The 26,354-nt window shown below is 42.6% G+C and overlaps 1 protein-coding gene across 1 annotated transcript in view; it reads right to left on the bottom strand.

The window, feature by feature from the left end:
- LAPTM4B (lysosomal protein transmembrane 4 beta) overlaps window positions 1-26,354 on the bottom strand; it is a 59,077-nt gene that overhangs the window by 7,272 nt on the left and 25,451 nt on the right. Inside the window, exons 4-6 of the mRNA XM_009087069.4 lie at window positions 26,074-26,196; window positions 18,153-18,251; window positions 11,710-11,805 (exon numbers count right to left, since the gene is read on the bottom strand). Of these exons, the coding sequence (XP_009085317.1) occupies window positions 11,710-11,805; window positions 18,153-18,251; window positions 26,074-26,196 (318 nt within the window). The remainder of the gene's footprint in view (window positions 1-11,709; window positions 11,806-18,152; window positions 18,252-26,073; window positions 26,197-26,354) is intronic.

The raw sequence follows: 26,354 nt of genomic DNA, 5'->3' as shown, positions 1-26,354 counted from the left end.
AAATAATTGTGTGGAATTAGGGTCATTACTACTGCAATTTACTCCTGGTCCTCTCCTGTTGCTATTGTTTGGATCTCTGACAAACTGTTGTTTGCCTCAGAAGGATCTCACATTTGTAAAACAGGTGTATTATTTGTTACATCTTAAAAGATGTTGGAAACATCAAGACAGAGTCAAAACTCCCTTGGATGACACTTGGATATGACTGTTATGAGACGGGTGCTAAATTGTGGAAATATTTACAAACTAAATGTGTATTTGCAGAAATTTCAGCCTATGCCTGAAAATGTTTATCCCAAGCTCTTCACCACAGCTCTGTATGAGCTGCACATAATTCTTCTTCTGCAGAAGTGACCTTTACACTTCAGACACCTAAATCCTTAGGGAAGGCCAATGTGAGTATGCAGGGAGGAAAAGAGGAGAGGGCAAAAGGAGCCCCAGGTCAAATATCAAGTGTCAACAGGCTCAGGCTGTATCCTCTGTTTATTAAAAAGAGGAGGGAGAGTAAGCACAGTGTAAATAGTGTAAGACAGATGGGAAGAATATGCCAGAGCCAGTACTGAATGCAGTGCTGAAATACAGTCCCCACGTGCCTTTCCTAATGCAGGGTACGTTTTCTCCCTGATTCAGCACAAGGTTGATGCATCAGGTTCAGAGACAACTGAACTGAAAGAAGAGGTTTTAAGCAGCACATGCCTAATTGCACCAGCCCTCTGCTTTGGGTTCATTTCATCCCAGTGATTCCAGCCATGACCAACAACCAGCTTGCACCAATCTGACACCACTGTGTGCTCTGGAGAGGGTTTAATGGTATGCAATCACATTTACTAATTTCATGTTTACTTCCCTGCTGTCCTGTCATTTACCCAGCCAAGAGCAGTGGAATTTCCTCCCACAGCTGTGGTGCTTTGAGGAGCCATTAACTGCAACCTAAAGCATGTTCAGCTGCAGGGAAGGAGCATCCAGCCTACAAACAGCTCTAGAGGGAAGGCTGCCATCAAGACCACCTGTCCCATTCAAGATAGTCCCAAATGTACTGCTGGGCTCTTGACTACACAGATGTTATGAAGATCACCTGGGGAAAACAGCAGTCTGTGTGCATACACAGCTACAGCCAGCTGATTGCTTCACTCTGTAGGCAGGAAAGGCTTAGAATAATTCTCTCTTTGCAACTTTTCCCTGTCCAGTTTGACAATGTGGTTTTTTTCCTGAGCAGTCTGAGATTACAAAGGAAAATGTAAAATTAAGGACTTTTTTTTTTCTTAAAAATTTTTGAAATCCAAATCTCCTCAATTTAAGCTCTGTTGTGGAGACTGGAGCCACAAAGGGGTAGCTCTTTCCTTTCGTAGTTGGTGTGACAATGAGGTCTGGACTATATGTAAATCTCACTGAAAATTAATCAATTTTGTATTTTATTTGAAAGCAAATAAGCCTATTAATGTAGCACTTGTTTTATTTCCTGTACAAGATTTCCTGGAAGCTAATAAATATAGTGATTTTATTGAGGCCGACCTTCAAAAGTTTTCAGTGTTTCTCTGTGTAGGGAGAAAAGAAGTAGCATTTATGAAGAGTGTCTGACTATGTTTTTTCTATAATGAGTTTCCAAGAGTTCACAGAATCATAGGATATCCTGAGTTGGAAGGGACCCACAAGGATCATTGAAGCCCAGCTCCTTGCCCTGCACAGGACCACCCCAAGAGTCATAGCATGTGCTTTAGAACATTGTCCAAATGTTTCTTGGGCTCTGTCAGGTTGATGCTGTGATCACTTCCCAGGGGGGCCCATTCCAGTGCCCATACACCTTCTGGGTGAATAAACTTTTCCTGATATCCAATCTTAACTTCTCCTGACACAACTTCAGGCCATTCCCCCTGGTCAGCAGAGAGAAGAGATCAATGTCTGCCACTACCCCTTGTGAGCAAGCTGTAAACCACTATGAGGTCTCCCTTCAGTCTTGTCTCCTCCAGGCTGAACAGACCAAGTGACCTCAGCCACTCATACAGCTTCTCCTGCAGACCCTTCACCATGCTTGTGGCCCTCCTTTGGACACTCCCTAATAGCTTGATATCTTTCTTATACTGTGGTGCCCAAAACTGCACACAGCACCCACCAGTGGGAGAAACAAGAAGTATTAAAACTAAATCCACTGAGAATTCAGTTTTCTATTTAGTCCCTGAACATGAATTCACATTTTACACTGACTGTACCTAAAGGCTGACAGCCTTCAGGAGAAGAGGGAGCCTTCTTCCAGTAGTGAAGAAAGAGGAATAACAATAATAATTGTTATTCCTCTTTCCTCTTCTGTGGTGAGATGCAGTCAGATGTTGCATGCAAGGCAAGCACTGGAGAAGAAGTAGGGTTTTGCTTTCAGAATGCTGCAGTTAAGACTTGCATGTAGGAACAACTCTCCTGGATAAGTTTAAATGTCCATCCAGATACAGTAAAAGGTGGTGGATGATAAGGAAACAGAAGTGCAAGACAGAACAATGAAAGAAATTTAGAAAGAGCAGTGCAAGCATATGTAGTTACAACTTGCCCAGAATAGTCTCTAAACTGTCAGAAATTTGATGCTCAAGGACTTACTGGGCTACTGGTCATTAAAGGAATTTTTCTTTCATTGATTTTTCTAGCCTGCATTTCAATCCATGCTGATCCCTAGCACTGCAATGTCCCCTGGTAAGCAGACCCACAGCTCATTTAGGTGATCCATGACGAAATGCCTTTGGTTTGCTATGAAACCTACCAGCAGCTGTTTCACTGAGTGTCCCCTAGCTCTTTTCTAAGTCAGTGAGCACCCCCTCTGCCACTCATGACCCTAAGGACCTCTACTAGGTCCTCTCTTGTTCTGCCCTCTTCCATCTCACTAAGGATCCTCGCTCCCCTGCAGGGCAGTCCCCACTTACTTTCTTCATACTAAGAAACCCACTTGATAGTTTTGGCTGAAGGGAGAGCTCCAAGACCAGGAATGTGAAAGGTGCTGGGGAGGTAGCTGACCTACGTTTGAGCTCAAGAAAGTGGCAGGCACTTTCACCCACCTGACCTGGCCAGATGACCTTCCAGATGAAATCAACTGCCCTTTAGAAGCAATTCTTGTAAGTAAATACTTATAAATATCTGCTTCAAGTGTGCTTGTTTCCAATGTAAATGGATGCTTTGGTCAAATGAGGCCAGTCAAAGCAAATGTTTCTGAGGAAGTAATAGAGCAATGTCTAAAACAATGTTCCCCTCTCTCTCTTTTGATTCCTCCCTGTCCCCACATAAGAAGAGCCCTGGGTGTAGGACCAAAACCAAAGCTTCCTATCTGAGTTGGATCTTATTTAATATTAAATGAGAAATTTTTGACTTTGCTTCATACACAGATGCTGTTATGGTTTCATTTGGATGCTTTTGCTTGAAAAATCTGTCCAAAGTATGCTAGTTAATTACTATTTAAGGATCTCATTACATGTTGTCTTTCAAAAAATCCCAAGAAATCTTCCTTCCCACATGGACAGGAAGTATTTTCATGTTTATATGTATTTATTTCCTTTAGAAACCACACTAGAATGATTACAGATGGAGTAACTGGAAGCAGAATAGCTCAGAGATCATTTGTAACCCCATTCAGCAAAGAAGTAGGGTTCAGTGCTCCAAAATCATCTGTACCAAGTTAGAGCTGGTATGGCTTTTCTTTGGCAAAACTGCTTGTTTATTCCAAGCCACCAGCTCTCCAAGACACTATTTAGGAAACTTTACATGAGTTTATGAAATTCTGTAATGAAGCAGCACAATGTTTTCTGCCCTCCAGATAGATGAATAAATGTATGTATTTCTAGGCTACAACAATATTTAGGGACAGATTGTGATTACCCTTGCGTGGGAAGAAAATTGAATTGAGGCAGCTATTGTTTTGTTTCATCATGTGCAGCCTCATAAAAGTCATCCAGAAAAATGGTGTAATTACCCTCTCCATTCGGGGGCATGGAGCAACAGCCCTCTTCAGGTCACAGACATCTACATCTGGGTCAGCCTCATACTCAGCTGCATCTCTAGCTGCACATCATGATTTTGTACAGGCAGAACAGCACTATTTTTTCAATTTTTCCTATTTTTCTTTGTTTTCAAAATGAGCATTTTCTGGATGAGCACATGCTTTCTCAGGGTATATTTGTCTACAAGTCATCCATACTGAAGACATTGAAGCATACTTCTCTGTGTAACAAATGGTTGATGTCTAGAGTGCAGAAAACTGTGAGAGATCACTGCTCTTTCAGTGGACTTTTTGATTACTAAACTACCTCTCTTTCTAACCTTATCTTTCACAATTGCATCATGTATTCCACTCAAGTGTTAACAAGACAGAAAGTTGGGTACAGCTCACATGGGACACCCAAATTGTTTAACAGGAGTGATTATCTCCCAAGAGCGTGGTTATCACAGCCATGCTTACATTACAGATGCTGCTGGAAAGGCTCCTGTCTGCATAAAAAATCTATTACTGTGAGTAAATCACAACCATAAAGCACCTGTCAGCCAGAAACTCCCACAAACTTTTGCAGATCTTCTAAATTTGGTGGGTGAATACCCACTCAGCTCTGCCCTTTCTGAAGCTGAGGTAATTTAAAGCAGACCTTGCTTTCCTCACTGCTCACAAGGCAGAGGACCAAAGCCATTAGTGCTGTGCAGTTTGGAACAGACCACAGTGGACAGCCCTGTGTCCATAAAGAGTCCCAGGGGACGCTTGGGAAGAGTGCAACTGCTCTAAGGGAGCCACTAAAGTGAAATGCAATGAGGCTTAAAGCCCATAAGTTGACTGAAACCATTAACAAGCACAGAAGGACAGGCCTCTTGGCCAGCTGGGTGCCCCTCCCTGGCTGGGAGCGTGGCCTCCAGGCCATCTCAGAGAGAACACAGCCACCAGCTGTCACCACTCCTCCCCACCCAGCTGAGGGCTCTTCAGCATCTGAGTGGTTTGTGGGGCTGGGAGAGCTTTGCCAGAGCAGCTTGGGGAGGGAGGGAGGGACTGGGATGTGTGAGGAGTTCCTCCTCTGCTTGGCCAGGGCTGTGCTGTGCTGTGCAGGGCAGGAGGATGTGATGAGGTGACACCAGATGAGGTAGTGCTGGAGCTGCAGCAGGACCACGCCTGGGGACAGCTCTGCAGCAGGGCAGGGCTCCTGCACAGGCCAACTCTACAGCTATAAAGCCCCAGCATGGCTCATTTCTGCTGGGTCTCTGCCTCTCACTCCCTGCTGCAACTCCCTGTTTGAGCAACACCTGCCTGAGCAAATTCTCACCTCCCCCATCCTTTGGTGCACAGTGCAACTATGACTTGAGCCTGACCTGGAAAATTCACACACAGCTCAGCTCAACACCCATACACCCTGGGCAGCAGGGATTTAAGTTGTCACTGACTTTTGCTGCACTGATATGTATCCTTGGAATTATACTGAAGACTTTGACTTGTGTTTTGAAGCCCAAAAAGCAGCAGCTGTCAGATGGTACTGATTCAATCCCATTAGGATAAAAAGCACTAAAGAAAGAAACACTGCAAGTTTATAAACACAGTTTTTTTCCTACATTGCAACATACCCAATTGGTGAACCCAAAAAGATTTGGAAGATTTAAATTACACATCCCCATTTCATGTCTTCTTTCTAATCTAATGAACCCTGAGAACAGATTTGTCTATTTTATTGTAAATCTCCACAAATTGTCACATATTAGTCCCAAATTCCAATATGTCAATTGCAAATAAATAGAGACTTGCAATCTACTTAGGAAAATAGATAAACATGTATATTTTGAACTTGTAATTTAGCTCACAGGTAAATTTATAACTGCCATGACAAATGAAAATGTTTTGGAAATCTTATTTTTAAATTTAAGAGGGTATTTGCCCCAAACTGACACTGTTAATAGTCCATTCCAAACAGTACAGCTGGCTTTTGACAGCAGCTACCTAATAATAGTTGAGACCCATAACAAGAAGTGCAACTAGCCTACAGCACTAAGCAACAGAGAAAACAGGCAGCATGAAGTAATTCAGACCACAGGGAATGCTAGATTTTCATTTAAAAAATCTTCCATAAGCAGGGAAAAAGTGGAAGCAAGAGCTGAGAATAGATGGTAAGATGGAAAGTTAAAAAAATATAAAAATAAAGGACCAATCTCTTCACTAAGATCAAAGGCCAGCTGACAAGGCATGGGACTTCACTACAGGTAGAATATGAAATGCTGGAGCAGCTGAAGAGCTGTTTGTTGGCAGATACAGACCATCATGATACTTTTCTGCAACTCAGAATCAAAAAGAAGAGGATGTAGCACATGCATACCACCAAGATATGAATGGTGGCATCCATGGGGATCTTGAGCCCTTTGAAGATTCTCTCATTAAAGAAATTGCTTGTGTTGTTATGTTTACGAAGTGCAAGTCTGAAGAAAAACAGCTCCAGCATTCAAACCATATTTCTAAGTCTCATGTAGACTATTACATTGGATTACTAATGAACCATCCCCTTTACTTATTGCACTGGGTAGTTCTACTTTCTTGTCCCTGATCCTTCTTCCTCTTCTCCATGTCCTGCTTCACCTGCCTTTCCTCTTGCAGGTTTTACCAGACAGTTTCCAATAAGAAAGGTCAAGGGTCCTCTGCCTGGACTCCATTGGAGGCCCTGAATGCCTCAGTGAGTTATGCCAGGGATATTAATTTGTGGCATCAGCCCATTTTAAAATATTTCCCTGGTTACTATTCGCTGCAAAAAGATATTTGTGATCAAGTGGCCCAGTAACAGTTTGTGGCACACAAACTGCCACACGAGACCAGCTACCTGGTGAGCATTGACAAGTTTGTAGGATTTTTAAGGAAAACATTTTTAAAGCAGAATTTTTCTCTGAGCTGTCTTCTACTCTGACACACACCATCCCAAGTCTGGCTCAGCAGTTGGAAACCACAGATTCCAAAGCACCTGTCAGGAATAAGAGTTCTTGCTGTGGTTTATCTGTCTCTGGGATCCATCTCACACTTCAGTCTGTTAAACTGGCATGAGTCTTAAGAGTCCTTCTCTCTGTCCACAGCCAAATTAATCACCAAATTAATAACACAATAATACAAAGAATGGCTCTTCCAACTTCACCAAAGAATTTCTTCCTCTGCTCAGAGAAATCATCCATCAGGAATGTAAGATCTAACTCTGCACTGCTCAAACAGGTCTCCTATAGCTTTGAGAAAGGGAAAGCAAACAAAAGTGTTGACCAATTAATTTCAGGCTACTTAGCTGAGGTCGTGTCCGCAGAGGGGATATATCTGCATTTTAAAAAAGTAACTTATTAACCATTGTGGGTAAATGTGTGTAAGATAAAATCTATTGAAGCGATTTTATAAAGCACATAAAGATCTAAATCCCACTTTGAAGAGAGATTTACAGCTTTACATTTTATCCCCACTGGCAGCATGACCGGAGATGAAACTTCCATTGATTGGCTTCAGTGAGAGTTAAAAATAGACAGACTGAAATCCCCTGGCTGTCCAAGAGCACAACAGAGCTGCTGCTGCTCCAGAGAACAAATGTCTAATTTTGGGTTATCTTTTGCACCTGTACACTGGCAATTTTTCCAAACTGGATGAACATTTCCATGGTACTACTGTGACAGTTTAAACTTGTGTGGAAAATGAACCTTCATCCATGGTGTCTTTGAGAAGGTGGCAGGAGAAAGCAATCCCAGATTGGGAAAGTGGAAAAAACAATCCTCAGGTTCCTACGGTTTGGGAAAGTGGAAAAAACAATCCCCAGGTTACTATGGATTGGGAAAGGGGGACAAACAATCCTCAGATCAGCTGCAGGGCAGCCACTTTACTGCCATGCCAAAACCTCCTACAGACATCTCCAGAAATGGAGAGAAGTACTGGAAAAACACTTAGGAGGAGGGAGATCCATATTCCCAAGAGACTCTGCTGTGACTAATGTACACACTGGATTCTCAGGTCCTCAGGAGCATAAGAGTGTCACACCTCCCCCCTGCCTGGGGTCCAGGCCATTCCCCTGCCCAGCATCAGCTGCCCTCCCATGTCCTAACACAGTCTGTTGATGGAGCCAAGCCAAGCACATTCATGTGGTGTCAGATTTTGATCAAAGGTCACAGAAGGGGGATCTCTCACCTAGTGGGCAGCAGGAGTATCCCACTCACAGCCTGCAGCAGGAGGAGGCATGTTTGCTCCAGATGGCATGCTTGCAAAAAGCATGGCTTAAACCACTTACACTGAGTGACAAAAATCAGATTATCTGGTAGCTGATAAAAGGTTAGTTACAGATCAGATCTATGAGCATTATTTATAAGAAACAGTTTGACCAGGGGAACTAACTGGAAATTTCTGTGCTGAGAACAACAGAGCAAATGGGTAGCATGAAGCAATTCAGACTACAGGATGAATTTTAAGAAAAAAATCCTTCTATAAAGAAGAAAGCATCCAGCTCTGGCAGCTTCATCATAAGTAGGACATGGACCTGTTGGAGCCAGTCCAAAGGAGAGCCACCAAAATGGAGCAAAGGAGGCTCCAGGGAAACCTTATAGCACCTTCCAGTATCTAAAGGGGGTCTACAAAAAGAAAGCTGGAGTGGGACTTTTTATGGGAGCATGTAGTGATAGGACAAGGGGGAATTGCTTTAAATTGAGAGTAGGTGTAAATTAGACATTAGGAAGAAATTCTTTACTGTGAGGGTGGGGAAACACTGGAACAGGTTGCCCAGAGAAGCTGTGGATGGGCCATTCCCAGAAGTGTTCCAGGCTAGGTTGGATGAGGCTTTGAGCAGCCTGGTCCAGTGGAAGGTATCCCTGCCCAAGGCAGAGGGGTTGGAACTAAATGATCTTGAAGGTCCCTTCCAACCCAAACCATTCTGTGACGCTATGATTCCATAATACTTAAAATTTTTACTCTAAACTGTGGCAATTACACCCAGTCTCATATTTAAGCTTAGGTTTTTGTTTCCATTGGTACAGGTTCTTTTAGCTAATGCTGATGACAAGTACATATCAAAAAGTGTCCCTGAAGATGAGCACGTACCCTGCACTTATGACCTGCAGCTCTGTTGGAATTCAGGTAGCAGGTTTGATTCTAAAAATGACATATTTATTTCAATAAAGAGGACAGAGATTGACTCATATCTGTTAAGAAACTTGTAGCTCATGATTTAAAGGCATATTGGTATGAAGACACCCTGCTGAAAGAAGTTTCCCAGCATTCATAAAAATGAAAATCCATCATTTTAATACAAAAGTACACTTGAATGTTGGGAGAATATTATACAATTACACAGACTGTAGTCACCCACCACAGCATTTCAGAATTTTGTAAAGTTTCCTCAAGAGCTCTAAACTCTCAGAGGTCCTCAGTATTTCACTTTCAAAGCCCTTTTCTTCCATCCTTCATTTTGAAACCATTTTAAACCAACAGTGTTGCACCTGCATTTTTTCCCAGTCATGTGGAGTGAGGTTTGTGTATGTTTCAGAATGCAGACATACATGCAGAAAAAGATAATCTTCCTAAGTCTGTGATTCCAGGGGGTGAAGGGAGGGAAGAACTGTCTCCTGACCCACAGTGGAGAATGATGGGGATTTAACCCCACACACTGTCATTCCTTCAGATGCTCAGCTAAGAGCAGAAGAAAGAAAGAGGCTGCTCAGGAGCACATCAGCTCCTCCAGCACAGCCCTGAGTGCACTGTGCTGATGGGTGCCCATGGAGCTTGTCAGGGAAGGACTTGAAAGAGATGGATGTGGAATGTGTCACCTAAGGGTGAAGGCACTCACCCTGACTAAAAAGAAGTAGTCAGACATGGGTTTGAATGAAGCTTGCCTCCACCTCAAATACATAATTCAAAACCCAGACTGTTAGTGACTCTGCTCTTGCCTTCCTCCTGAGCCTTTCTGTACTCACAAAGAGGAAATTTTGAGTGATTTTTTTTGAGTGACTCCCAGACAGCTCTTTCTCATTTAATGTTATCTTATTGAACTTCTTTAGAAAGATGCATCATGCCTTACAGGAACAGATTCTCACCTCATTAAAATTAAAGAGGTGTAAATACTGGGGAAGGAAGAAGAGTCCAGTGGTCAGAGCTCTAGCTAGGAATGCACATCCTTTCTCACAACCTGTTTTGCTTTAAATGTCTTCTAAGAGCAAGATATGCAAAGTTAAATTAAAGGCTCAGTCCAGCAATGTCATCTGTGAATGGGATAAAGGGCTTCCTTTTCTCACAGAAACATTTGGTAATTACCAAGTACAAAAGTACTGAGAAGAGCTTTGGTAGCCAGGCATCTCTAATACAGTCTTTTGTTTTATGAAGGCAGCAATGAAGCAGGTGGTTTTAATGTAACTTTTAAAAACTAAGTTTAGTCTCTCAGATAATCCAGCTGACACTCTCCCACTGCTGAGCCTGCTGGCTCTGTGGGTTGTGGAATTAAAAGTGTTTGAAGCTGAGTTACAACTACCTACAGGCTGAACAAAAGAGCTATCAGAATCATTTCACATAAAATTCCTGGGTTTATTCAAATTAGATTCCAATTAAGAAAATAGTAATACTTCTTAGCTCTCAATAAATCCATGCTTTTATACTTAAATGTCCTGATTGCCAGCTGTGATCATGGTCTGTAAAACTTCTCCTGTTTTTCTTAAAGCTTCAGGTATAGAAGACAAATAATTATGCAGGAGTTCCATCTTTCATGTAAAAGTAGTGATGGTTTTCTAAGCCCTTGTGGCTGCATGGAAATCACTCACTCCAAGGATGGGAATCACTCATTCCAAAGGATTATAGCTGACAGTGTAAAACCTCAGTGCATGGAGACCACCCACAGTCAGGAAAACCCGAGCAAGGCAATCCTGGGATGTTACCCAGATGATCCAGAGGACCAAGTTTGTGCTGCTCTCAATCTGTTCTGTAAATGGTGTAAGGAGCCTTGTAACACCAGCCCTGGGTCACCCCAGGGGCTGATCTGGCACAGAGCCCCCCATGTGTAGCTCGGCAGCACCACTGCAAACAGAACTGGCTCCTTTCCAGAGACCCTTTCTTCCCGTGGTCCTTCAGTGCCTTCTGCAAAAAGCAAGGCATTGCTTAGCAATCATGTCCTGCACATGTGCATGTAAGCACTTAACTGCTACAAAGTGAACCTATGCCTTCCATACTTTGAGGTTAAAATCTGTTTATTTATTTCTTTCATGTCGATCTTTGTTTCATTTGGTCTCCTTACCATACAAACCCCATCATGCACTGGGAAATCAATCACTGAACTTTTGCTGCCTTTTAGCTCCTCTCTGTGAGTTTATAAAGCACTACACCAGATGTTAAGTGTCCTAAATCACAGTTTCTGTAGATAAATCAGAATTTCACAGCAGGTGTCGACCATGGCATCCTTGAGTTCTCATCAGTCCCTCTACAGTCCAGATCATCACACAGCTGGAGAGCTCAGAACTGGAAGTCCTTCCTGGGCCCACGAGATAAACTGTAGTTTATGATTAACACCGATTCTTTAACAGATATTATGCATAAAATAAAACCAGCATTTTAGCAATAAATGTGATTTGCAACCATTGCACGTCAGTCCCCTGAGTTTCAAGTCCAAACATCACCAAGAGATGAGGACTGCCAAAGGAATCAAAGTGGTTAACTAAAGAGTCAGAAACATAAAACAAAGCCTTTAAATGCATAATATAACACAAATGTTTGCCATCTAACATCCTTACCGCAGTGTCATTGGTGGTAATGTACACCAGCACATCCGAGTTGTTTCTGCCATTGATGTATCGATAACAGTTCCACACACAGCTTATCAAGTATCCCTGCAAGGAAAAGGGATTTATTATTTATTATTATTTATTTATTTATTATTCTGTGCAGAAAATAAACCATGCATGTTTTTTGGATAGAGCATTTCCATTCTTTACAAATATGAACATCAGCATGATAGAAGATTGGGACAGTCACTTTGTTACTGCTTTGGCAGTAACATCTGTTAAAAATACTGTTTTTCTTTTTCCCAGTGTAAAACAAAACCCCCAGTAATAGCAGCAATAAACCTATTGCAAGATCACTTCACTGCTTTTGTTCTTGGAGCTTGGGTAGTGCTGCTTCCTGTCAAACAACTAATTGTCTCCACTTCTTTAACTGATTGGGCAAAATAGCCACCACCTCCTTCACAAGCAGGAGAGATTTCAGTTTGAGGAGCAGAGATGAGCTAAGTGCCTGGAAGGAAGATAAGAGGCAGGAAGATGTGGAGGAGCTGGAGTCAGATCCGCAGGATGTCAGTAACACAGCTGGCAGGACTAAAGCAGTTCTCTCTGGAGCTTTCTGCTTCCCATTGTTGGACGTTAGGGCTTTTCCTTTTGTTTTCTTTCAAACCAAGACACCCATGTAATCACACATGATGGTGATGAAGAGAACTTTGTGTTTTGATAGTGCCCAACTTATATTTTTACTTAGTAGGTCTGCACAGAAATTGTTCCATAAACCTAACACATGTAGATTAAGCTGCCAGCACTGAATTTGCATGTGTGTCTCACTGAGTGAGTCATACTTCTGTGACTCACTTGCACTGATGGCCTCCCAAAAGCCTCTTATCCCTGTGAGCTGCCCTGTGCTTCCTCTGTCTCCAGAGCTGACACACACGAGCTGTGTTTTTTAGGATGCCATGTGACTCACTGCTGGCTTGCTTGCAGATCAGGAAGTTTTATTTCCACCAGGGCTGAGCTGGCTAAAAGCAGGTAAACTTGCTTCCTCTTTTTTCACATCACCTTACAAACCCTGCACTGACTTACAGCTGTTGCAGACTTTGACAATACATTTGGCCATCAAATGGACAGAGCAAAAGGCTTCTGGAGTGAGCTGAATCCCAAGGGAAGAATAGACAGGCTCTACAGACCAAGCTATGGGCTGCACAAACCTACCCCAGGCTACTGAAACAAGTAAAGGCACATCATGGAGAACTGCATCTTTTCCAGAATTAAGTAAAATGTCATTGTTAATTTAAAGGTGCTAATAAGTAGTTCACTAGCTTTCAGTGCTCAGATACTGTAGCCTAGGAAAGGCATAAGAGCCCATGCAGAACAGAGACTGAATACAGTACACTTCTGTGGAGACACAGCCTGTCTTTATAAGAAACCCTTTACATTAAGCCTACCTATTTGCAAAACTATTTCTATACCCCTTCTGTCAAAACTCAGAGAGATGGAAGCCCTGTTTTGGATAACCCAATCCTATCTGGGAGAAGCTTGTGGGAGATTTATTTTTTAATGCTCTCATTCCATGTGGTGAATAAAACACACTTCACCCCACAATGAACCTCTGCAGCTTTCCCAGCTCTGAACCCTAGCTCTGCATGCACAGGCTGTTTCCCAGTGGGGGAGGTATGTTCCTTGAATTAAGGAGGTCATCAGCCAGCTCACACCAAGGAACTGGCCCCGAGACACTGGGGCAGAGAGTGGCAGCAGCCTGGAGCATGTCCCTGTCCAAGTGCTTTGGACATGTGCTGCTGGCCTGCAAGCCATGACTCACAGAAACTTGTCTTCCTCAACCTGTAACTTTATTTAACTCATTCCTAATAATTATTTTTTACCAATACCTCTGCACTGTTAAATGTTAAATTGGTAACTCTTGATTCAGTTACCAATTTTCTTTCCTAAAGACTTGGCTGAGGTTTCAAATACTGCTTTAAAACGTGTGGCTGAACACACAGTATATAAATATATTGATTTTTATCTCAGAAGACTAATGCTCACATTTGAAACTGGCCCTAGATAAAAGGCCTCCCTGAGCCTAATCCACCCTGAGTGGATCTCCTGCCTACCACAGCATAGACTGGTGACAGACAGTGACACCTTTTGGGGGAGGCAGCCCCAAACAACCACCATGAGAAAGGACAGGTGAGTAAAAAGGCTGAATGTAGAAACAGGTACTGTGCCTACCTCTAGCCAGCTTTCAGTCTTCCCCTTTGGATGGTGGGAAGTTACTTGAGACCCTAAGGATCTGAAACCCACAACTTTGTCACCTGTCTCTCACTGTTGCAGTTTCAGACACACCTGTTAAGCTGCATAACAACAGAAGTGAACTGCAGACATGTGCTCATCAGATGCCTGACCAGAAGACTGACCAGCATCTTTGTGGAAATTAGAGGTTATTGTATTGTGCTGCTTCTTGCAACACAGCAAGGGAAAGTCTGTGCTGATCTGGGTCACAGCAGCCCTCTGGGTAACCCCTCACTGGCAGCAAGTGCAGGGTGAACCCCACAGACCCAGCTGAGCCCCCTCAGGTTAGTAGCTGCCTGCACTGAATCCTGTTTGATGCCCAGCTGCTTTGAATTTTCTGTTTACAGAGCTGGGATGGGCTTCAGTAACTGGTGAACATGAGATAAAGATCTCTACACAAACTGAAATTTATATGAATTTTTCAAATTATGCTAATGGAAGACCAGTTGACCACATGTATTTCCCATGCTGGTGTTACAGAGAGAGAAACAATGGGTTGCTGTGCTGATAAAATCTGGAGTTAAATCCATCTCCTCAGCACACTAGATTGTGTATCTTGTGAGTATAAAAGAGTTGTATAAGAACAACTGCTTAGAACTGAAAGAAATTCTGTAATTGGACAGATTAAACCAAACCACTGGTCTGCAACACTCCATATGGCACCTACAGGGCCAGGACATCAGCTGTTGGTCACAGTCACACACACTGAGGTGTGCAATTTAAAGGAACTGACCCCTGTTTAGAGATGATTCTCCCATAACTATCCAGCCATCATCACTGCTGGGACCTGTCCTAGGCTTTTGTGGAACAGGTGGCAACCTGGTGGCCATGTACTGGCATTCCTGGGAGTGGGAGCCAGAGCTTGGCTCTTGGGACTGTGTTCAAGGTCCCAGCTGCTGCCCCATCAGCCCTGCAGGAAGGCAGCAGATGCCAGGTGATGTGTTGCAGGTCAGGGCTCTCCCCCTGCCAGGAAGAATGCCCTTGGACTGAGATACCAAATCTCTGAGGGTGAGCACAGAACTTCATTCTTATCCTTTCCCATCTGCTGAGGAGCAGGACATGCAGAGTGGTCTCACCTCTGAGCTCAATACCTTGGAGATGCAGCCTACAGGCATATTATGGAGAACACTCACACTGGCAGCTACCTCTTCCTACCCACTGGTCACAAAGAGAAAGACCAAGGAAGAGGCCATACTCTGAAGTGTCAGAGTCCTTGGGGCAGCCTGAGGAAAAGGTTTAATCTGGCTCTTCATGTTTGTGCTCATCTGAGCTCATTTGGGCCTAAGGAGCTTCCCCATGATGGGGAGGTTGAAGCCTCAATTGTTCTGTCTCAGAAGCTGGGGTTGGCTGGAGGAAACCAAGACCCTCTTCTCCAAACCAGCTGCAGAGGATATGATTCAAAAGTCACTGTGTTGGCTATATGCAATTTTAGGTCTTGTGTAGAAAAATATAAATAGGTTTGTGCTGATGGATGTCCTTCCTCAGCCAGACAGGAAACATCTCTGTTTCATGGTATGCAACTCCAGTTCAGTTTCTAGACAAAGACAGTGAATGGAATAATGTACTTTGGTCTACTCTGAAAAGTGTTCTGAGTGAAACTACCTGAAATTCCCATTAGGTGCTTCAGATGCAAGTAAAAGATAAGGACTAAAAAGGCAAACACTTGTGTGTAGTTAGCTGGCTTTCTTACCACCTTCTCTTGTTCACAAACCCATGACTGCAAAACACAAACCCAGCATCTAATACTGCATAATCTTCCTTTCTGCTTAGTAGTGTTCTTCTCTGAGTGTAGCTTCACCCAAACCAAAAGTGTCATAATACCAAATATTTCTGAGGAATTAGGTGATTCTGTTTTGTATTTCCTGCCAGTTGAATGCAGCTTTTCCTACTGCAGCTTTTCCTAGGTCACAATGTTTTGGTTCCTCTCCCTATTTCTAGTGGAACTCCAGAGGGAGAGGAGGCATATTTTTTATACACAGTACCTTTCCAGTTTCAATATATAAATGTGGTACCATCTGTTAAGTCTATCAGAGATGAAATGTGATGCATCTGTTTGTGTTCAGCTTTCATTTGATGGAGCAGATTCTGTAAATCTGCACAGCAGCTCTTCTGGAAACATAAGAAATTCAAATGAAAATGCTAACTGAAATTTAGCATGTGTTTCTGTGTAAGTCACATTTTTTGTGACTCATTTATATGATAATAGATTGCTAGAATGAGCATTATATAAGCCACATATACTCTTGGAAAAAACATGTTTTACCACTTAACAACAAAATGAGTCTTTGGCACTTTTAATTTCTTAGGTTGCTAGTCTGTGTAGTAAGCATTTTTGCCATTCCAATTTTAGTTGCCTTTTTTTTTAAATAAGCTTGAAGCTTTCTTGACATCCTTAGTCAATGAAACACCAGACCCACGTGGGGTAAAAAGAAGCTGTTGGTTGCATTGGAGAAATTTTTTAGAACACATTCCTTGTGGAACCTCAAAAATCTCTGGATTTATTAAACTCACACATATTTCTTAGAAGTGCAAATAAAATCAGCTGTATGGTTGTGAACATATAAGGCCAGAAAGCTAAACTCTGTTGCTAAATCACAGCAGAAGAGTGAGCACAGCTTCCAACAGCACTTTAATACACCCTATCTGTTGGGTTTCTTTTCCCAATTTTGAAGTAGTTTCAATAACCTAATCTACATCTTTTGCCACAGTAACATTCCCTGTATATGTCAAATGCATTGTCTGGAAGTAACATCTTTGGTGTCACTGTGACTCTTTGGGACTTCTCTAATCTAGTGCAAAACTGCTCTGCAGAGAGAGCAAGACTAATCTGAAATTAAGTCCCACACAAGAAATACAAAAACAGCAGCACTGTGCTGTAAGAAACTCACAGAAGGACGCAAGAAAAGGGCAAACACACCAGCATATTTTACAAGAGGTCCAATGCTCAGGGTACTAGTTGGAGCCACAGGTGATTGTTTTTCCTACATCAATTTGTCTGATCTTATTCTGAGCTCCTTCTGAACTTCTGACCCACAGCAGGAGGGGGCTGCTACACTGGACAGTCAGCCTGGGTGTGGTGGTTTCACATGAGCCCTTTCCAGCTGCTCTGGGAGATGCTACATCTCCTCTTTGCTTGGTACCTGCCACCTCCAGCCCTGTCACCCACTAGGTTTGCAAATAAATTCTGATTCTCTGTGTCCTTCTGTTGCCAGGTCTGACAGTTCTTTATGATGTTCCTCCCAGGAGAGATTGCTGGGATTTATTTACCTGCTCTACAGAATTCTTTCTGAGTCAGGGCACCAGAAGGGAAGTCATGCTTCCAGTGATGGTGGGCATCAGAACTGGCTAAGAAATTGTACAATTTATATTTTTGAGTTTTCTATTCCTTTCTTTATATTCTTAGCATTTGATTTACTTGTTTGACCGGAAAGGAGCTAAGCTAATATTTTCACAGGTCTATCTGTAACAGCTACAAGACCCCTTTTATAGGTGGTCATTCTTACTTCAGAGCCCACAGCAGTGTTTGTGAAACAAGAGCATGCTTCCTCAGTGCCCACTACTTGGAATTTCTTACCACTGAATTTCTCTACCATTTCCTTCTTCAGTCAGTCCCTCCCATGAGATTCTCCTGCAAAGATTTCTTGACTGTTTATTTTCCCTATTTTGAATCACATTGCAAGAAAGTGTTGCTAGATTTCCTTCCCCTTCCCAGATCTCTTACGAATGCTCTGAACTGCATGGGTGGCAGTGTTGGAAAGACTGATAATTTATCTTTATTCCCTAGCCACAGTCAGTGAGGTGACCTTTTCTCTTCTCCCTGCCCATTTTAGGGTGGTTTTTAAAGTTTTTCACGAAACACACTGCCAAACACATTCTGAAAAAACAAGAAGTCTGTTTCAACAGGCTCTCTCTTGTCCACTGCTTCAAAAGATTCATAAGCCATGAGTTCCTCCTACAAGCATCACACTTCCCCATTGTGGACTACATGTTCTTGTGCTTGTCTATGAGATTTTTCATAACTTTTTCATATGTCAATAACCCTGTTTCTTATAGGTATCAGGCTACTGGGGGTGTAGTCACCCAGAACTCTTCTAAAGACAGACCTCTCTGCAAGGGACATTCCACCCATGACCAGAAGTGGACTTTATACACAACAGTGCACTTACCTTAAAAGCCAAAATGATACTTATGAAAAGGAGGATAATCACAACCAGACACGTAGGGTTCACAGACATAATCTCTTCCTTGTAGGGAAAATTGTTGGGCTGTGTAAGCAAAAACAAGCAAAACACTGTGAGTCAATCTCAGAAGTCATTTAAGAGCCTTTCAGCTAGTGCATTCTATAATTAGCAGCTTACAAAGCTTTCTGTGATCTACTAAATCCAGAGCTCTCCCCACCAACAACCAGTTTCAGTAAGTGTGGCTACAACAGGCACTGTGAACACTCAGCTGCCAAAGGCTCCCTGGAGGGCTGGGGGATTTGCTTTTTGCTTTGGATGTGGTGTGGGCTCTCTCTTCCTCTGTGTACACTGGGTTTGTATCTGACACAAACTAGCAGAAGTCTGAGAGCTTTGCAGCAGGAAATCTTCCACCATGGGAAAAGGCAAGCAAATCTCTTACTTACTGAGTAATCATTACTCTGCCACTGGTTGCCAAAGAACTGTGGCAACTCTTTCCAGAAAGTCAAAGCAGGAAAAACTGGACAGCATAATCCTTTCACCTAGTATTTTATGACATTTCAAAATACCTTGAGTCTCTTCTGCTCCATCTTGTTTTGGCTAAATTTGGACTACTTCTCTAGGAGCACTTGCTAGTGCTGCTAAGCGTGTGCCCCATGGAGTCATGGGTCCTACACGGGGCCATCTCATGATTTCAAGTTGAAATGTGTAAATCTGCCCCAGGCCCTTCTCTTACCACATACCTGAAATAGAAGTGACAAAATGAATCTTCCTGCTTAGCACAGGCTCTAGTGATTTAGAGCTGTGAAACACTTTAGGATCAGTGACTGAAATACAGCCCCTAAAAATGTTTTACTGTATTTTTTATTGCTTAAATCTCCTCGCCCTTTGAAATGAACGTTCCAAATAGTTCTGAAACACTGCGAGATACGAGTTCCTGTTTCAGTTAGAACAAACCATTGTTCACAGACAGAGCTGTTCTCCACAAAAGATAACTCCACTGCAACAGTAGCTCATTATATCTGAATGCAATAGTTCCTTCCACACAACTCCCTTTTCCCTTACAGGTCTAATTACTTAACCAGGCCAGCTCTGCATCCTTGTCAGGACAATTAACTAGACCGAGCTATAACTGTACTCTTGGCAATGATGGTGTAAATCCAGAGTAACCCCTTAATAACCCTTATTCCAGCACTCAGCCCAGTGCATCAGGAAATTATCTTTCTTTTGGACAGCTGCTACTGAGAATAGCTCTTTATTTAGCGCTTCCATGAACTGCTCAGAGTGGTTAACATCAACAGCAGCTGTAACCATTTGCAGCTAGATGTTACATAAGCACATTTTCTGCTTCTTGACAGCAATGTTTCTGTTCCTCTACTGAATTCCAGAACTAAAGTTTTTATCATGTTATCTTCTTTGTTGAGGTAGAGCTTTTGTAGAGAACCAGTTTGCTATAATTCAATAAGTTACTGCTTCTTTTTTTCCACAGAGGGTTATTGAAAATATAGTGGATACAGTCACCCAGAGACCAAGAAAGCAAGAGTATATGCAAAAAAACCCCAATGCACTGAAAAATTAAACAGAAACTTTATATGCATAAAAATTTAAGTATTAATGCCCCAACCTGCCCTCCTGATTGCAGAAGGGACACCATAAGCTAGGAAGTTAGAAAGTCCAATCAGGTTAAGACAGTTACAGTAAATCTGTACCCAAACTATTTTTTCAGTACTTATCTACTATTAAAATAATAGTCAAAATAGTTTGTGAATGTAATAAAAAATTCCTATTAAGACTTTGGTTCTCCATAGAAGAAGCTGGTTTTTGGGAACCAGTCACTGGTCAAAGACTGGATGACTGCATGCTGTGTTTCTGGCCATAATCTAATGGGCTGTTTCTAAACATCAGCTCAAAAGCGATTTACATGAGGGCAAGAAGAGGGCAGGCAAATGACCAAGAAAGTTCCCACTTCCTTGAAAAGCAGGAACATCTGCTGGAGCCATGAGCCCTGGTCAAGTCTGGTGCAGGGTGTGCTGCTCAGCAGTGCCTGGCCTTCCCTTATATCAGCACCAGTGTTTCAGCAAATATCTCAGCAAAGCCAGGAGAGCACATGAGGAACAAATACAGAGGTTTGGCCCCTTCAGGCTCAGCTTTCTGAGTCTCTGTCCCAAAGAGATGAGAGGTGTAAGCAGCCCCAGAGAGGCAGTGGGTGCTGCACCCATGCCTTGGTCACCCCCACACAGAGGTGCCTGGGAGATCTTGGTGCAGGATGTGAAAACTAAAGTCAGTCTCTTCTGGAGCTTCCAGCTCCCTGTGTGGGAGACAAAGCTTTCTCTGATGGATAGCCCAGGAGCATTGGGTCAGCATGGAAGAAACCCCTTTGTCTTGTTTTGCTAACTGGGCTGGGCCAGCCTATGAGCAGTCTGATCTTAAGTCACAACTACAAACCCCTCCAGTGCTGTAGGAAAACCAACTTATGATACCTGCACCTTTGGCAAAGAAGCAGGGAAGATGGCAGGAAACATCTCAACTGGCTCCAGTTGCACACGGTCCAGGGACCACGCTGGAATTGGTGCCATTAGGCAGCCCTTGGGGTCCCATCCCATGGCTGCAACTGTTCCCAAAATCTCATCAATTCCCACAGAAAACAGGTACCAAGAGTGGTTCAGATGAATCAAACCACTGGTCTTCACTGACTGCAGTGATGAATTTAAATATTGAATACATGAGGTGGGACAAGAAATTCTGCTCCTGTCTTGGGAGTTTGTTCTCCTGTGGGAAGACCAGTAACTGAAATCCTGCTGCTGGGAAGGTTCCAGGCACCAGGATTGGTGCTGCAGCTTCTGGAAACAAATCAGTGTCAGATCTTGTGCAAGGCTTGATGGAGCTGTGAACTGAAATACATCTGGGTGGGAAAAATTAAGCCCATCACTGGAAACAGAGGAGTGATTTTGGAGCAGAACATGACGAAATTTTCTATACAAACAAAAGCTAGTTGCAATGGTGTTGCACTGGCATGCTAAAGTTATAATTAAAGTGTCATTTATAACCTTGTCATGGACATGGAGAGGGCTGTGTGCATAATAATATACCTGATACACTTCTAATTAAAAAAAATACTACTTATGCATATCAAAGCCCTATTAAACACTTTAAAAGACTCTAAAACATGCATGGAAAGTACATTTCTACTGCCTTGGTATTGTACAAATGCACAAGAAGAATAAAATGAAAAAGGCTAAAGCCATTTCTCATTCCCTCAGCCTGCTTGCATGACCTTTCATGTCTTACTTCTCCTTGGATCACAAAAAATCCACTTTAAAATACAGTGTGGATTGTTATTCCAAGTTACAATCCTCCAAGTATTGAAATCTTACAACATTGAAAGAAAACAGCAGTGTGTCTGTAGAATTTGTAAAGCTCTGCTATGAAGTCAGTGGAACTTCTTCAGGATCATAAAATGGCATTAAAAATGTCAGAAAGGATATTTTGGTTTTAAGCTCTAATTTATAGGAAAAATTTCTTTAGGTTTATCTCCTTATGTTCTCTAGGCATTTCTCCATAAGTTTAAAAGCATGACTGATACCACCTGAATTGTTAGGCAGCAGCATTGCAGGCAGTCCCACAGTAAAGCTATTTAATATATTTTGAAATTTTGTTTAGATGAACTGTCATAGTCCTGCACTTTGATTAGAAAAAAGTTTGCATAACTCAGTTGCAGACCAGCCTGTTCTGCACCTCTGCTTCAATCCATTTCATATCTGTTATCAAATGGCAGAAGATGAAGTGTTTAATTTGAAGGCTTTAAAATATATATATCAAAGATTTAGAGGGGCTAAATGAAAGAAATGTGCTTTAGGTCAAACTGCTTTAGACCAAGAACTAAATGATTTTTATTTTACACATATTGGATTTGCTGCGTGCAAAAGTTTTTTCTTTTTATTACAATGATAATAACCAAGATATCCCAGTGTAACTCTTAGAAACTTGTGGTGATCACCACATGATCACCACAAAACTTACTAAATGCAAAACTTGTAACATTTACTTATTTTACATGAGACTTCAGGCTAAGATGCTCCTGCTATCCATGGCAATTAAGTAGCACACCTGAGTGCAGCTGGGTATCAAAAGGCAACAAGAAGTTTCCAAAGACACTGTTCCAAACACCCTGTGAACACTATTGCAACATTTTCAGCTATGACCCCGACCAGCTCACTGATATGAGATCATCATCTTGCTAAAAGTACATGGAGAGTTTCACAGAGGCTGTAACTCATCACCCACAGACTGACATCTGGCAGATGTAAAAGTAACTACAGCATGATACCAAAGTAACTACAGAACAATACCAGATGATAATGAAGTAGAAATGGTTAAAGAAACAGGGTTTTTCTCACCTTAGAGCAAACAAAAAGTTCTTCTGAGACTGCTAAATGTGTTCTGTTACCAAATGCACACTTTCTTCCAGATATTCAATAATGGATCTGAAGAACAGTTGGGATTTTTCATTCACCTTATGGAGCTGTGCCCCCTATAATGTCATTTCCCAAATGCAAAGCAGGTTTAGAGGAACAGAAACTGTAAGAATGCCAGGAAGAAACACAATCCTTGCTTCCTGCCTACCCTGGCAGACCACTGCAAAGGAGATGAGGGCAAGACAACCCCAGGGCTTAGGGTTTGCAAACCACCAGGAGGGATCACACCCCAATGGCACTGCATTTGTGGTGTAATTGCTTGCATTGATTTTCACCTTGTCCCATACCTGAGTATCTGATAACAGTGGATGTGCCCTTCACATCTCGCCTCTGCTCCTGCCCACTCAGACAGATGTACCTACTCTGAACCAAATGCAACAACCTCACGCCAACAGAAGTTCCCTTCCAGGTAAAGGGACAAGGGCCTCCAGTTGAGCCACTTGTGCTTGGGACCACAGCTAAGACACAGGAGGCATAATCAGCTTCAAAGCAGATGCAGAACAGCTTCAAAACTTTTTTGAACATTAACTGTGGCAAAATTCATCACAGCTCTTAGTAGTTTTTCCCCATCCCTAATCTCCAGCACAAATGATAAAATACAAACTAATCCTTGTTTCTAAATGAACTTAACTTGGACTTGCTTCCAGCTGCTCATTAGCATTATGCCTTACATCTAATTTAAACAGCATTTTAATACCTTATTATTTTGCATATGAAACCTCTAATGTCACTTCCTCTTGGTCTTCTGTCTCAGTAAATGAAGCAGGAAAAGCTGACTGCCTCTCATCATACTACAATATATCCAGCTTTTCTACAGGTTTTTAAAGAACTTTTCTGTATGTTCTCTGACTTTCAAGCCTTGTTTTTTTACAACCAGACTCCATAAATAGATGAAGGAAATCCACACTGTTGACAGAGAAGGGAAGTCTCTTCTCCCTTACTGTTAATTGCTCTTTTTTCTGTTCACAAATCCCAAGAGCAATTTTTGCAAACAGCAAAACAACCTAGGGACTCTAGTTTTGCCACTTAAATCCCCAGGCTGCTTACAGGGTCACTGCAGCCCAGGCACAGTTGTCAAAGCGTGTGCTCATCTGTATTGCTCAGGCTTTTACATTTCTTTGCATTTATCTCTGTAGCAACATCAGGGGCTGAACTCAAGCTCTCAGGCAGTCTAGCTCAGTGTCAGCCACGGGTTTCATCAGAAATGAATTTGCTGGGAAAAGTCACAAGTACTGCCACTGGGAAATGCAGAGATGTGTTCACTCTGGGCAATGCAGGGTAGGGTCTTCCAGAGGATGACACAGAGCAGCCAGATTATATTCCTGGCCACAGCTTCCCATCGAAGGACTCAATCCCTCTAGACAATGAGCCTGGAGAAGCTCTCCCATGGCTGACATCAGCTTTTGTGAAGTGCCTCTTGGGGTCCAACATTATTAATGGAAGTCAGGAGGAGCATGAAATCTACTGCTGATTGCTGGAGACCTTCCTCTACTGAAAATAGAAACTCACTGGCAGATGGTCAGCTAGACCACAGCCCTGTGCAGTCTGCCAGCTGACCTCTCCTAATCCATGTGATACATCCTGTATTGATCTGGTGCTTTATTGTTGCTCTGAGCATCATGCTGCGAAGTCAAACATCTCATCAAAGCCCATTAAGCCCCTGCCCATCTTTATTGATGGAGTCAGTTATCTTGTCACTGAAGGAAAATGAGTTTGCCTGCAGGACTGATTTCTCATGAAACTGTGCTGGCAGTCATTAATAATTTTTTTCTGCTCTAATCCATTATCAATTGACCGTCCTCTCAGCCCCAGCCCTTCTGTTACTATTCTGCTTGGTAGCAATGTCAGGCTAATCAGCCTATAATTATCCTGGAAATCCCCCTTGCCCTTTTGAGCACTGACAGTTTAGCACTCCTGAAGACCTGTGGCATTTCATTATCAGTCCAGAATATGATTTACAGCAGCAAGACAAAGACGTGTGCAACCAAAGATTCAGCACTCCAGAGCAGCAGTACAGATCACAGAGTGCTCTGCTGCAGCACCAAATCCCTTCCAAGACCTGCTCTTTCTATTTCTGCTGCAGAAGGACCTGTTATATTTTTTATCTAAAAGGAAACAAAGGGATGTGTTAGCACACATTTTAGGAGGAACAGCTGTCTTTGCCCTTCCAGTGAGTCAGCTCCAAATGCAGCACCAGATTTTCAGCAGAAGAGAAGAGGCTTTCAAGTGAACATTGACCAGCTTGTTTTTGCCCCCGTCATGTTCTTGTACTGTGACCAAGACTGAGTAAAATCTGGTTACAGCTCATGCTCTGGGAGGTGGGGGGAGTTCTGCAGCCACAGAGATGCTTGTGCTGCCAGAAGAGCAGGGCTGGCACTGATGCAGCAGCAGGGGTCTGTAGGCAAAGGACAGGCAGGAAGGCTCCAGCAGTGGCAGTGCCAGCTGTAGCACTCCCAAACCATGGCTGTAATTTGCTCTTTTCCACTCATATCTCAGAGAACCTTTTGATTTATGCTTTTGCTTCTCTTCCAATCCACCATCAGCTGTGAATGCAGGTGGGTGTTAAATAAGATGAAGGATAACAGGCTCCTGATACATCCCAGCTCTCACTGGCATGACACATTGCCTCTTCCTGCAGATTTGTGTGGCTACTTATCTGCCTGCTATTTCTCATTACCTGTTATTTATACTGGCCAGCTTTCCAGCCACACAACAAAGTTCACAGCCAAGCTAATCTGTATTCAGGTTCTCAAGGCAGATTTTCAGGGACATTTGCAGAGCTCTGGCTTCTCCAGAGCTCTGTGACTCCACGTGAACCCTGCTGGATGTGGGATGTGCTCCTGTGATGAGACAGAGGCTGGTGGGCTCTTGTCTTTGCTCTAGGGCCTTGTGATCATATCCTCTACACTTGTGCAATACTGGCCATGGATGTTTGGCCAAAGCAGAACAAGAAGGGAGACTCTCAATGTCCCTAAGACAGAATCCAAACTGTTTTCTAGCAAAACCCAACCTACACTCAATCAAATTCCTGCCTAATTAAATGTGTTATAGCTTCTGAATAAATTAAAAGGAGCAACAAAATATCCTTGAAAGAGTACCAAAAATAAGCCACTGGATATGAACACAATAACTCCGAATTGCAATAAATAATTGTAAAAGCAATTATTTATTATCTATATCTTGCAATATGAGTCTCACTCTAAATGAATGGTGCTGGGAGCTTTCACATCATTGCAAAACTTCTGAGCTTTTCACAAATACTGTAGTAAGTTACTAATGCAGCCTTGCAAGGATGATGAATTCAGTCTGGCAAGGACTGAAAGAACTTCTCAAGGACTGTATGAAAAGGACACCACTGGCCAGGAATACAGGGCAGAAACTCCACCTTATTGAGGTTTTTCCCCCCAAAGGTTTGTGAACATCAAATGATTTACCAGCTGACGGAGGTAATCCTGAATTGTGCTGGGATAGACGAGTACACTGATGGCAACCAACGTGTTGAGGGCAAAGTCAAAGATCTGATAACAGAAGAAAGGGATGATCCAAGCTGCATGTTGCTGAAAAGAAAATAAATTAGAAACTCATCAGCCATAAGTTAGAGGAATATATGTCTTTCTACAGGAATCTAAGGAATATTTGACATTATGGAGTATTAAATCAGATAAAAGAAATATGACATTCAGCCAAAAGCTTTGGCCAAGGCAATTTGGCTGCT

This window comes from Serinus canaria, chromosome 2 (genome assembly GCF_022539315.1).
Source record: "Serinus canaria isolate serCan28SL12 chromosome 2, serCan2020, whole genome shotgun sequence".
Lineage (NCBI taxonomy): Eukaryota > Metazoa > Chordata > Aves > Passeriformes > Fringillidae > Serinus > Serinus canaria.
The sequence above is the reverse complement of the archived record's forward strand: the minus strand, read 5'-3'. Positions and strand labels throughout refer to the sequence as shown.